General features: G+C 36.6%; 3 protein-coding genes across 3 annotated transcripts in view; 1 reads left to right on the top strand and 2 right to left on the bottom strand.

The window, feature by feature from the left end:
• Positions 1-1,033: 1,033 nt before the first annotated feature.
• On the bottom strand, positions 1,034-2,716 carry LOC100650006 (ribosomal RNA small subunit methyltransferase NEP1). Its single transcript, XM_012314095.3, has 4 exons — positions 2,497-2,716; positions 2,017-2,260; positions 1,401-1,609; positions 1,034-1,316 (listed from the first exon to the last, which is right to left on the bottom strand). The coding sequence occupies exons 1-4, from the start codon at positions 2,638-2,640 to the stop codon at positions 1,203-1,205; spliced, it is 711 nt and encodes a 236-aa protein (XP_012169485.1). The 5' UTR covers positions 2,641-2,716; the 3' UTR covers positions 1,034-1,202.
• Positions 2,717-3,150: 434 nt separating this feature from the next.
• LOC105666777 (nuclease SbcCD subunit C) lies at positions 3,151-7,507 on the bottom strand. The gene is made up of 6 exons (XM_048404116.1): positions 6,282-7,507; positions 6,070-6,185; positions 5,472-5,828; positions 5,260-5,404; positions 3,630-3,782; positions 3,151-3,369 (listed from the first exon to the last, which is right to left on the bottom strand). Exons 1-6 carry the CDS (start codon positions 6,426-6,428, stop codon positions 3,154-3,156), a joined length of 1,134 nt encoding a protein of 377 aa, XP_048260073.1. The 5' UTR covers positions 6,429-7,507; the 3' UTR covers positions 3,151-3,153.
• Positions 7,508-13,281: 5,774 nt separating this feature from the next.
• The window catches only part of LOC100645932 (neurogenic locus Notch protein), a 179,595-nt gene continuing 178,498 nt past the window's right edge, over positions 13,282-14,378 (top strand). The window contains exon 1 of the mRNA XM_048404311.1: positions 13,282-13,685. Coding sequence (XP_048260268.1) covers positions 13,571-13,685 — 115 coding nt within the window. The 5' untranslated portion in view covers positions 13,282-13,570. The remainder of the gene's footprint in view (positions 13,686-14,378) is intronic.

Raw genomic sequence — 14,378 nt, 5'->3', positions numbered from 1 at the left:
TTTTATAACACTATCTTTTAAATAATTAAAATAATATCGGAAACAATATAATAATTAAAAATTTAGTTAGCACGTAGTAAATTTTACAAACGATTCAAATGATATCTCGTTTTGTAGACGTGTACGTCTACATCACCATACAAAGTTCCGTTACACGTCTAAGATAGTGAAATATGACCTTTTCTTTGTCATACTATTTCAAACGAAACACAAACTGAGCTTTTGAAAAACTAAATTTTTCAAGCATAGTTAATAACACACCTGGACAAATAATTTACTAAATATCTAAAATTCTACCTATGTCATAAAGTAAATAACGCATCAATAGTCTACAAACTCATGATATTGACTACGGTAGTCAATTGGACAATTATACAGTATATCACATATCACTAATTGTATAGTTAAAGAAACACTAAATAAAAAGAGGTTTTGCAACAATTTGAATTAGTATCTATAACAAGATACTATTATGTACATTGACACAACCAGCGGTGGCACTAAATCACAAAATGGCGTCTCTTAGATGAATACTGTCACCTTTCAGTAATTTACATGATTAAAACGTGTCACTTCGAATAGAGGCATTAAATCACAGAAACGACAGATCTCAACATTAAGAAAACAACATACTGTGATTTTAAAAAGGGAAATTACGAGAAGACAAAGAAGTGTTCGAAATACTTAAGATTAACGGCCATTTTGACTTTGATGACGTAATGAAATACGAAAGTCAAGAAAGAAACTAGATATTTAGGAGCCAATGTTAGTGCACGCGCAGCACTCGTTGGCATCCTTCCGGTTCCCATTAACTTTATCACATTCTGACCAGCGATTGGTGTACTTTTGTTAGAGTCATCGGGATAAACCAATAGCTTGAAAACAAATATTGATGAGTCATGTTGTTTAGGATTTTCCATCGAGTGTTACGTAACGCTATACGATGTTTACTTCTCTATAGTTCTTTATACTTAGTAAATAAACATTTCAATAGAAACGTGATGTAATACTCGAAATACATAATATAACACAGTTTTATATGGAAGTACAATATTTTTATTTATTTCCACACGTAATTTTATTTTCTTCTTGTATTCTTATTCACAATTATGCAAAAGTTGTTTATAAATAATAAAAAAATAAACGAAACACGAGAATTAAATCGTATATGTGTATGACGCACGTATACTGTCAATTTGTTATTACATTATTCCCCAAACTTCTTCAAACGCGGAGCATAATTTGCTACACGTTAAAGCACCGGATAGCGGATAGTTGCTTATAGATATAGTATCTTCTACATAATCTGGCTTTACCTGTAATTTCAGTTATTAATGAATAAAATGGTCAAACTAAATAATACATAACGATATATCGTATTTGACGCTTGTAAAGTTTACCTGTCCATGTGCCATTGCTCCTACTGTAACGGCTATTGGTTCATCAGATAGAACTAATTCTCGTGGATTTTGTACTTTATTTGCGCTAAATGACATTGCAATTTTGCGACAACCAACTGGCAGATGATCGGTAACTGGATTTTTAATTACTTTTAATAATTTCATCGGACCATCAGAGGCACGAATACTGAATTTATGTAACAATTGCACTGCAAAATACAAGAGAAATTAATATAAAGCACAGTCTTGTACAAAGATCATAGAAGAAACACCCGATAAGTAATCATTTTTAGAAATGCAGTCAAAATACATCGTTAAAAAGAGCATTTTAATAGGACACAATTAAAAATGGGAAGCCTTTTGAAAACAATCAATAGGTTGACAAGGTTTGGTAAAAATCTCAGAAATATAGCTATATAAAGGAGCGATATTTCTAAACCTACGGATTAGCCTTAAAATCATATACAGAGACAATCGTAGTAACATGGGATTGCTCGTCCCATATATTGAATTTTACAACTGCTCACCTGTAAAACACAAAACGTGACTTATCGTGTTTCTCCTTATGCTCTTTGTATTTATTCGATATTCGTAGAAATTCATCGTTTATATTTACCCATAAGACCGGCAAAACGTTTAAACGTTCTTGGTATCCTGGTTTGTGGATTTACTTCTATCAAAACATTCTTTTCCGTATGGACATAAACTTGCAGAAGTCCAGCTCTATTTAACGGGCTGTCCATTAACATTAATAAACATTGATGAGTAATATCTGGTCGGCACATGCCAGGATCACGATTATTCTTTTTTAATATATTAACGTGATCGTCACAATTCAATAACTGGAAACTATTTCCAACCTAAGTAGAGTTGGTCGTTATAAAGTGCGTAAGAAAATTATTACATCGTTTACGATGAAACCAATTTCTTAATGACTTTTATACGTATCTGCCTCGAATACGATTACTTTGATAATGAATTGAAAATTCTGTTACTAATCGATAAATAAATTCATCGGTACAAGTTCAGGAAGACAAAGTGTAACAAAACAGGTTTAGAATATATTTTAAAAGTTAGGAATAAAACATAACCTTACCTTAACCGATTCTAATTGAGCGTTTTCTAAGATAATAATCAAACGTTTCTCTTGGTTTTTGATGTGAGCAATATGAAGATGTTTAGGAGCTGGATCGTATTCAGAGTCGCTATTTCCATCCCGAGTTTTACGTTTTTTACCCATCTTCCTTAAATTTAGCGCAAGTACGAACTTTTGTAAATACGTACAAGTATGTTAAAAATCAGTGGAGAATGGTAATAAAAGCATAGATGGCGCTTAAACGCGGAGATTACAGCAACGACTGAGAGATGACGGAAGTTTGAAATTCCGTGAATCATTCGAGCATTTCTTTTCTATACATTATATACTATTAGTTGGTATACCAGATACTAGATGTCAGTAGTATGGAGTTGGTAATTTAAAATGCGTGCAGGGGATGTTAAAGGAACGTAATAGTGTTGTATAACGATATAATAAACAATACAACGATACAATAATGTCGTTTATATTCAATTTGTAGTATTGTTATATAAATTGTAGTTAATCTTAAAACAAAATGAAGAAATATAGAGAAGAACAAGGAATTATTGGTAGGTAGAAAATAAAATTGAACGAGTATATGTCGAGATAGGATAATTGTGGGAAAAGTTTTTATAGCATACAATTAGACGAACATACTGATATACATAAGAAGGTTTATTTTCTGAAAGTAAATGCTTTTCGACGACTTTTAATATCAACCAGTTGCTGTGCCTGTTTCTTGAGAGTGTTTCTAGTTGGTATATCCTCTTCGTCTTCGGAAAGCAACGTCGCCGGTGTCATTGCGGATGGAAATCGTGGGAAAAGTGGCCCTCCATCTATGCGTGCTGCTTTTCCCTCCACCGAGTTAGTCGTAATCGATACTGTTTCCAACTAAATAACAAATAGATAAATATCTATCTAGACGTTTCCAGAACGATAAATTACCGTTCGATTATATTTACAAGCAACACGAGACGAAATTCCTTAGAACGAAATATTATTCATTATCGATAGTAAGTGTTTAGATTATGAAAGAACTTGGACTATCGACTATCGAGTAATTACACTTTTGCCAACTATTTCTCCGATATTTGCTCAAATTTATCTTGCGCGACATGTATCCAGTTAACGAGTTAAAACGTATAGTTTACCTTGTCGATCGATATTTCCTGCAATACTTGCAAATATTTGTCTTGTCCACCGAAAGTTTCAATGGTATTAGTTAGCTCTTCGTTAATTAGATCTAGGAGCTGCAAAGGCTGTTGAATTTCGCTTGATTCTTTAGGCAACGTATCGATTATATCCTGAAAGATGCAAGAAAATATCTATTATTATAGTTATATCATTATATTATATTAGTACTCGATTAGTATTAGTACAATAGTATCGGTTTTCCCGCGATAAAGCAGATTTTATCCTGTGAAATATTGTTTGATAAAGAAATATTATAACTCTGGAAGAAATTATTATTATCGGATGGTGGTGATATCGGGTGGGGTTGGTTTCTTCTTTGTCCTGGATATTTGTACTATAGCTGGTAAAAGAACCGAAAGAAGATTGTAGGACGAGTTAACGAGTAAGGGCAGCACGTACTAGCGAGATCGATTGAATCAATAATTGATTTTCTCGTGGTTCGACGTGCTACCGAAGTGTTTACTTTCGATCAGGTTCGAAGGTGTTAACGCGGTGGGACAGCAGCTTCTTAAGGTGAGAATTGCAGACAGGGATCGTTCAAGGAAGTTGATTGGTCAACGACTCGCATGTCGGCGGTGCTAAATCTTCAGAGACAATATAATGGCTATGAAAACTCGAAGCGGCTCCATTCCGATAACCACCATTCAAGCTGCTTTTACTAATTTAATTAGGAATTTACATGGTATTTCCATCGACCATTTTAACACCACATAGCCGCTTACGGGAGATTTCATTTTGTTATTGCCGGCCTGTTAATTCATCGACATATTTCTTTGTTTCACGAACGAATACGATACCTTAATTGAAAATCTTTCAAGTATAGGATAATTACCGGCGGTTTGAAACATAATAATTTATAAAATTCGCAGTATGAAAGACTCGGACATCTCTGTTCCGAAATGAACATTTTCAGAAATTCAATTCTATATTAATAATTCAAGGTTTAAGCACCATTAGACAGACTCTCGTTAAACCTAAGCCCTTACTATAAACCGAACCTTAGTAGCTTGCAGGAACCGTCGACCCTGCAATTATTTTCGGTTTATATGTGATACTTAAAACGTATCTTACAAATTACGGAGAAAGCAGGTAGCCACCTAAACGGAGAAGCTGGGTTTTCCCATAAACAATGTCGCCCATGAGTCACGTTGCTAGCAAGCTTTTTCCTCCTATCTCCATTTCGGCATAATTTTTCCTAACTAAAAGTGTGAACAACGAATCCGCGTTCTTCGTTCAAGCTTTCCTCCGTAATCACGCAAGAACGAAATTCTCTGGTTCTCATAAGTACAGAGCAGTCGCGTCATCTATACTTCTCATTCATACGTCCTAATGCCCAAGTGAACAAATTGAGAATGTAAAGAAATTAAAAAAAAAAAAAAAAAAAAAAAAAAAAAAAAAAAAAAAAAAAACCTAACTTGTAATAAAGTTGTTGGAAATACATAGTTTATAACGCTGTTAATCGCAGCGTTATAAATCCAGGGGATCGATCTATTCGCGGTGTGGATTCCTAGAATCGTAACGGGGGTATCTCCCCGCGAAAGCTCGAAAATACGATAGTGTTCCATTAATTAATGAAATATTACTCACTCGAAATTTGTTGCACACGTTCCTCAATGTCATGGTAATTGCTCGCAATAGATCTTCCACCTTCTGCCTTCTCGCGTCAGCTTTTAATCGGCGCGATCGCTGTTGGTCGATGCGACGGTTCAGTTTCTCCGTTTCTTCCGCATTTCTGACATACACGGTGTCTGTACAATACGATATACTTGACGAATATATAGAAACAGGTGGAAACTCACTGTTCCGCGTCCTTCGTTTCAGAGAACTTTCTCATTTCCATTTCGTCGATAAGCTGCAGTCTCTGCTTTTCTAAATCCATTTTCTCTTGCTCCGTGGCCAGCCGCATTTTCTGCAGATTATCCTTAGTCGCTCGCTGACCTAGAAACCGGTTCAGAACGTCTTCGGATCTGGACACTCCGGTGGCACTGCGAAGCTTGGCGAACGTCTCTTCGAGTCGTGTCACCTCGTCCTTGGTAATGTCCTCCGCATGCTGTACGTGGCTTTCTCCACGTGTGTCAAAATCATCTCGCGGACGCGAATGGAATATCATCTTTTCCAAACGCTCGAGTTCCGTTTTTCGCTCTAACACGCGTTGCCTGGTCGTAATACATTTTCGTTTAATTTTAGTTTGCATCTAGCGAAGCAGAGGCCGCATCTTACCAATACTGTGTTAATTTACCGCCGATTAAATGACCGAATAAGATAACTCGAGAACTTATTTTCACATCGATATTTTAGTGCACGAATAAGCGGCCTATTCGCACTCTGCTCTATAATATTTTTCATCGTTGTTCAACAGATTTTACACGGATTTATCTCAACTTTCATCGATCATACCTGTATTCTTCAAGGACAGCATGACGCTCTTTGCTACAATTTGTAACCTCGATTTCTTCTTTTATCAATGTTTCCTGCATATTATCCTTTAACGTAATAGCTTCTTCTTTCGCTTTCTGTGCATAGATTATTTAATAGATGAATAATTAAGTCCGTCTTATGTCTTACAAAAGAAAGGAATTATCTCGATACGATACAAAAAGATGCCTTGCCTCCAGACGTTTCATTTCGTTCTCTTGCTCCTTTATTTCATCTTCCAGACTTTTCAAAGAAGATGCATAAAGCACGGATTTCTGTTTTAGATCGGAGCACATCGACCGATATTTCATTCGTGCTATGTTCGCTTTGATTTGCATCATCCTGATATGCTCCAAACGTACTTCCAGTTTAACAATTTTCTGTCACGATATAAACGTAACTCTAACGGATGCTCTAACGATGTTTATCTATATTGTTCTAACTCACGTTCCGCAACGGATTCTCTATCTTCTCCTTAAATATCTTCTGCATCTTATTGCTCGTTAATTTACTATATTCATCCAGCAACGACTGCAGTCTCTGCTGTCGCTAAGGAATATTTACGCTTCTATGGATATAAAATACATTTTCGCGCCAGCCTAATCTTTAAAAGATCGATATCGCGTTGCTCACCTTCTTACGTTCGTACTTAATTAGATCGTGCTTCTTTCTTAACCGTATATTGTCCTCTTGTATTTTAGTAATTGTCTCATCTAAATTGCGTTTTTTCTCACAATCCAAAGATTTGCGACTTACCTGAACTTTGCCCTCTGATTTCCCCTCGTTCTGAAATAACGCCAAACACACACATACAAATGTATATAACGTTTTCACGCCGAATGATTTACATAATCAATGTTTTTTTAATCGTTGCATTCCATAATTACGTTCCGTATGTCTGCATACTCTACGTAGAGTTCTTTAACGCTTCGCTTGAGAGTTGCGATTTTCTCCGCGTACTCGTGCCTCTTTGCTTCGTATTCTTCGAAAGTCGCTTTTCTTTGTCCCTCTGCCAACATAACGCATATACTTGGTTATTAACACTTACTAACGATTTTTTATATCGGCTTTACCTACCTATATCTACAGCTATGGAATATCGTGTCGCCTCGAAATGACAAATCAACTTTGTTCGACGAGATATTACATATTTCTCATGAATATCTAGCCGTAAAATGTTTATCCAAGGTAAAAGTTTATAACTCAAAGAACAACACACCAAACTTGTTTAAGCAAAATATCAAGTTATATATCGTCGTTCTTTTAACATTAGGTTTACGGGCGTTTCGTATATACCTATCTCTACGAGGACACGCAATGGAACACGGAAACGATTGCTCTGAAATCGAGGCGCATCGTGTTTTGAAAAAAGACTGGACAATCACAGTTGCTGAGTTGCGTAGTTTTCTAGGAATTCTATATACCCGGGGCGCATATGAAGCGAGATCATTGAAAGCCTCCGAAAGATTACAAACACATAAATTTGCGCTGATATCCGAAATATGGAACAGATTTATAAGTAATAGCCACGCCTGTTACAAGCCATATGAAAATATCTCAATAGATGAACATAAATTTGGCATTAAGCTTTGGTTAGCAGTTGACGTCCAAACAAAATATATTTTGAATGGTTTCCCTTATATGGGGAAAGATGAAACTCGATACTCAAGAGAAAAGACGACAAGATGACATTGTTTTCCTCAAATTTATATAAATCAGAAAACTGCACACTTACTGTGTATAAAAGTAAAAGTCCTCCTTCTAAGCACCAAACATACAGGTGTACGAATAGAAGATAATTATAAACGTGTTCCAGAAACCATTGCTTTTTACAATAAAACAAAGTATGGTGTTGACAAAATGGCACGCAAATATAGCGTGAAAGCAGGGAGTTTCCGATGGCCCCTTCAAGTCTTTTTCAATATTTTGGATTTGGTAGCGATAAACGCGCGGATACTATATAAAAAGTGTACCAGATCGAAAATATCGAGAAAGGAATTCATTTTTTGTTTAGCCGAGAAAATAACTGGAGAAAACAAGGAGAACATTTGCCAAAGATCGGACGCTTTATTTCTTGTCACCTTCAACGTCAGAAGTGCGAAGAAGTTGCCAAATGGGTTATTGCAGAAAAAATAGAAGTAATAATTATCGTATATATTGCAAAAAGATCGTATGCGGAAAATGCATAAATAACATTCAGTATATTTGCAAAAAATGTGCTCAATAGATATGATTACCCTGTACCGTTAATGTTATTGTTATTTTTTTAGTAACAATTTAAAAAAAAGACTTTTTATTTATTAATAATTTTTTTTAACGCGATGCCTAATATCGTTCCTTTAAGACTTAATTTGAATACATCATTTGAATAAGTCAATTTGACGGGTCCCGTAGAGACAGGTATACTACATACAGATTTCAAAAATTAGAAAGCCTAGGAAAAAATAATTTTGTGTATAAATTCTTTAGACGAAGTGATTAGTTTACGATGCAAAATGGTTAAAAGTGGTGCTACGGTTTTTGAGATATTTCATTTCAAAGTTCGAAATCCGTCAAATTGACGGGTCCCGTAAACCTAGTGTTAAATGACTGCTAAGAGCGTAGGATCGTAGGATAATAATGGTATCGTTTCTTCAATGATACAACCTTAACTACTGTACCATTGAACGATTTACTTCATCTATTTATACTGTTACGTCCTGTGACCCTACCATATACCAAAATCCATCCCTCGCTCAATAATCCTAAGGAACTGACATGAAATTTATTTTAAAATTACCTTACTCAAAGTTACTTACTTTTGTCAAGGCCCTTAAGCAATCGCTGTCATTCAGTCCGATTGTAATTGTTTGAGATTTATGTGAGCTTGGGCTCAAGGTGACAACCAGTCGCCGAACGTAGCCGCAATCAAGGGATGAACAAAGTTATCAACAAATAGTAACAAAGTTTTTATCTAACAAAGTTATGGAGAAATTCTATAGCCCTCCATAAAAAGAAATAGTTGTAGCGGCACTCGACAGTAAACATTCCAACGGTTTCTGACCCCTGGCCCGTCATAAACAGACCCTATTCTTTGGTTAAGTTGATCGCCGGATGTCGAGGCATATCCGCAATATATGTTCAGCTAGCCTAATGACCCGTTATAAACCTCAAGTTCTAGTTAACGAAAATAGGCAAACAGTCTTTTCGCGAACGACGCTTCCCGCTAGCAACTTCCCCTCAAGGACGGCTAGCATCCTTCTCTAACCACCACCATGGAGATTGACCAATTAACAGTAACGTCAATTTCCCTCACCCTCCGAACGAAGACTTTTCTCCGCGAATATAAAGACCTGGTGCCCCTAGACCGGATATAACTTTCCTGGACAGCGTCACCGTGACGGAGAGAGAGTCTCTAGTACGATCTCATCAACGATCGAGGTATCATTCTGACAGAGTGCTTTCTCCACCTGCTAACCGTGAGTATAACCTAGACGTTGTCGAAGAGTAAAGAGTAAAGAGTCCCGTTGACCGCGGATTCGTTATCGAACCTAAGACCATTGTCATTAGCGTCGCGAGTGCCTAACCGCCGCAGTTAATTGTCAAATCTATCGTATCCATACTTGTATCGATAAACTCTGCATCGTACCACAACAATAGCTAATACCAGTGAAGATTCATTAAACGGCCACAACTCCAATCCTACCGTTAACCCGACATATAAATGCATTCCTTAGTAACGGCAGTAAACAAATGTCAATAATGCCTCGTTATAACAGTTGTCTATCTGTTTCGCGGACAATCGCATCAAATTATCAAGAAGAAAATGTGCTGTTTGTGTGAAAAATAAGAGAATGTAGAAAATGCGACTGAATTATTAACTTGTGTTATATTTACTAAATTTAGTTTTCTAGTTTATTACCCAAATTCTATATAATTGTAAATTTCAATGTTTATAATAAATAATTAATACTAAAAAATAACGCTCTCGAATCATTTAATCTCGTGCAAAAGAATTACTATAACTTATTACGATTTGCGCTTTGAATAGTCAATCGACAGAGTTCAGTCTAACGAAAGAGTATTCCGTCCACAGCGATCGTCAGCGCTAGCCGCGCGCCGTCCGTACGGACCGCATAGGCCGCGACTATTCAGCACTCTAAAGGTAAATATCGTCGTCACAGAACATAACTTTACTTGCTATCATCCTTTCGAACAGAATACATCTCAACTTGCTCCTTACTTTTGGCTGAAAACACTTCTACACGCACCACTCACATTCTTCAAAGTTGTCGGAAATGAATAGTACATTTAATCTGTTAACTCAGTGTTATAATCATTCAAATAACTCTATTATCTTAACCGAAATAGGGGATCGACTGATTCGTGGTGTCGATTATCATATATCGTAACGAGAATTTACGACTCTCGTTGGCGCGTTATACTGTGAACGCTTCTCTCTGCGAAGCGGTCGAACATGTACTATAACCAACTATATCGACTCTATATCAACTATTACTACGATATCAACAGCTTCTCGTAACAATCAAGGATGATCAAGAAGTCAAATTTTGATCGTCAAGTTTAACTTTAATATATGAAAACAAAATACGACGGTAAAATAAAAAATGTTTCAACGAAAAAGTCATTGGACAGATGCCGTAAGATGGGAAATAATATTTTATACAAATGCTCGAGTTGGCGAGTTCGCGAATTGAACCGATATTTGCCAGTTTACGTTTAATAGAAACGCTCGCTGGAATATTCACCTTGTAATTAGCATTTTGATAGCTAGTATATATCGATATGCCAGTAGAAATGTTCTTTTTTCTTCTTGAAGAAGCCACTTATGTGACACGAACGTTTTTCTTTTTTCTTTTTTTTTTTTTTGAACTTGTAGTCTTTCCGGTTAAACGTGTTCTTATGTATCTCTGTATGCAATCGGCAACTTGCTTGGGAAATAAACGCCAGCGAATTGTTTTCTTTTCTCAAACGACGTTATACGAACGACGTTACAAACGTCGTAGCAAATATATGAATATTAGACCAGATTAAGTAAACAGATTGTAACGTTACTATTTTCCACAATATCGTTTATCTACGTAAATTTACCTGATAGTTGGATCTTTTTCTTGATCTCGGTGATTTTTTTATTCAAATCGTTTAGTCTGTCTTCTATAGTGGGCGCTAACGGGTCAGACATGATTTCACACAGAAACTTGCCAAGTAATCCAGTTTATCGACTGGATACTTGGCGTTGCCCTGGTAACGACATTACGTATAACTGTTTGCTCTAGGTGTCACGCGTAAACCGTACAGCGCAGAGCGTAAAGCGCAGAGCGTAAAGCGCAGAGCGCAGAGCGTAAAGCGCAGAGCGTAAAGCGCAGAGCGTAAAGCGTAAAGCGTAAACGTGTAATTTATAAACAGTTACCTAATATATCAATTTTTAATCTTTTAATGAATATGTTTTCGTTAATATCGTTACAAAAACACGCTTAATTAATCATATCAATCTTTAATCTCTGTACAATAAATTCTACTATTCTATCTTTACATATATACTAACGTCTAAAAGTTAAAAATCGCTTATTTGATGAGAATACATCATGCAAATAGTATGAATGAAAGTATTATATAATGGTTCTAGTCTTATTGTTAGTCTTTGTAATTATTTAAAATGTCTTAATAATTTAACTCTTACCGAAATACTTATCTATATTTAAAACCGTGAGAAAGAAATCAAAGTCCAACGAGTAGATAAAGCATTATGGTTGTTACTGTATATCAAAGAAGAAAACGATGAAACGCTACTTTTCACAAGAGTAAAAGACATGAAATAACAAATTACATTATTTTTTATTTTGAATCATTTTAGCAACTGAGGCTCAATCTTTATTTTAATTTAACAAGGAAACATAAAATATACAAAAACCAAGGATCTTCTAATCAAAGCATCAACAGTTATATAATATGCGGTCATAATAATATGCGAGCAAACGAAAATGCTGTTACCCTGTTACTCTTCATCTTACGCGACGATACATCGCTCGATGATGGTGTTAATCGTCCCATTAATAAAAACTAACGACCGTCGTATTTACAGTTTCGTGCGTGTATCTTGCGCGCCTTCGGAAACACAAAGGGGAAAGCAATTCGTAAGTCTGGGTCCGTTGAATGGACTTAAGGGGAGGGCACCGAATTATAATTATAATTCCGCATTTGTATTCGTTAAGGCAGCAGCCGCGTTTGGCGCGACGACTGCTACGCTGCCGATGAATTTCGCGTTACACGCAATCAACCGCTGGAAGGTTAATTAATGATCAGACATGCTTGGCCAGTACTTGACGGGGCTTCATACACATCGGCGCGGTGCGGCGCGGTGCGGCGTCTTGGTACTTTATAACTGACCACGTTCGTTGCGTTCCGTTTGCCGCCTGAATTCTAGAGAAGCATCACGCGCCACGCTGCTAGATTTCAATCCGGTCGAGAATCAGGAATTCGATTCACATTTGCGACTCGAATTCGTGAAACTGACAATGAGTAAAGCACGTCCAATGGTAATTTGAAAAAAAAGAAACACATAAAATAACAAGAAAGCAGCTTAATGGTTAGCTCGTTATTACACGTGCGGATGCTTTAATTAACAACCTTGATAACGAAACAATTAAATCGCCGTCGTTAGACTGTTCGTTCACACGCAGAGTAGTGCAGCGAAAAGATGGAATTAATTACGAGTACTATACCATACCTATCATCTGGCGTAACGAAGACAATTGATTAAGAATACCTATATTATATTAACGATAAAAGATACGACTCACTAGCTCGAGATATTATAAGAGATGGAAATAATTGATTGAAATCTTGTTTAATTAGATAATACTTTTACGTTTGTGAAAATGTATAACCATATTATTTCAAAGCATCTGTAACAATAATGTATGAAATAAAACCATTATTATATATCAAATGAAATTTAATTTTGAATGTTGTCCGTATATCGATCATAATATCGAGTGACATTGTGATATTAGTAAAAATTATTTCACATCCTATTTTTGATCGTAGCATAAAAAAATTGAATCGAATAGCGAATAAGTTATCGTGTAGCTAAAGTGTAATAAATGCGCGCTGCGGCCTCATTCCGTTCGAGCTGCGTCTTTATTGGTTCACATAGTCAGCCATCCTATGGTGGCGGAGTGATACAGCTGTAGAAGGCAGGTGCGCGCGCATTGAGGAACTACTTTCAGCGCGTTAAGCGAACAATAGGGATCCCAGAAGTGTTTCGGACGCGGTCGTGTTCGTATATGGTTGCCGCATGCTTTTTTCTCGTATTGCCTCGCGTGAACGTGTACACATTTTTGTTGGACGTATCGGAGGTGACATAGATTTCGGACGATGTGCGTGGTCAAGTGACGGTACGCGGATTTTATACTAAAGTGCACCGAAGTGTTGGTTCTTTCTAGTGTGTGCGCCCGGGTCCCGATGAGTGTGTGTCTACTCGATGTGTGTGGATAAAATTCACGGCATCATGTTGCCACAACGAAAATTGGATTACGCATCGATGGCGTGTTTTCTTTTGCCTCTGCTCATCCTTGTTTTCTTTCCTGCGGTGTCCGGTAAGTGTAATATCACATTTTATTCGAGGATATTACGCGCACTTCGGTCAGGAGTCGGTTTGAAGTCATTGTTCCCCACATGTCGCTGCTAGGCAACAGGTCACGAAACAACGCTGAGCGCCGGCGCGTTAGACGCTTGCTCTTAACTGACATTCGGCATATTTTTCAAACGTTTCCTCCGTGAAACGCGTTATAAAACGTTTGATCAACGAGGTCAAACCGCTGAAAGATTAACGAACGATTTCGTTCGTATAATTAGTATTCCGAAGCGATGTCGGACATTGCCGTGCTTGCTTTCAATTACTACCTGTCTCAAAAATATTGACCGTGTCAGTGGTTGTAGTACTCTCCCTTCTCTCTTGCTGCTCAACTCCTCTTTATTTCTCCAAACGAATATTTGTCAATAACTTCTTCCTTTTCATTTTCTTTTTGTCTTTTATATGCGCATGCAATGTACTAACATTAAAAAAAAAAACATACTAATACTATTATTTTTACCTATGAGATTAAAATTCTCATTCTATGTACATGTGAAAATTGAATTACTTTCTTATTTATTGCTATCTAAAAAGAAACTTATTTCAGTACTTTATATATTATTCACGTATGTATATATGTATGTTAGCCTGCTCGAATACACGTGGTTAGTGGTTATGTTACTGTCACAGTGGTGCTCAATTTCCATATCATCGA

Source organism: Bombus terrestris, chromosome 3 (genome assembly GCF_910591885.1).
Source record: "Bombus terrestris chromosome 3, iyBomTerr1.2, whole genome shotgun sequence".
In the NCBI taxonomy this organism is placed as follows: Eukaryota; Metazoa; Arthropoda; class Insecta; order Hymenoptera; family Apidae; genus Bombus; species Bombus terrestris.
Note: the sequence above shows the minus strand (reverse complement) of the source record. Positions and strands in the feature narration are given on the sequence as shown.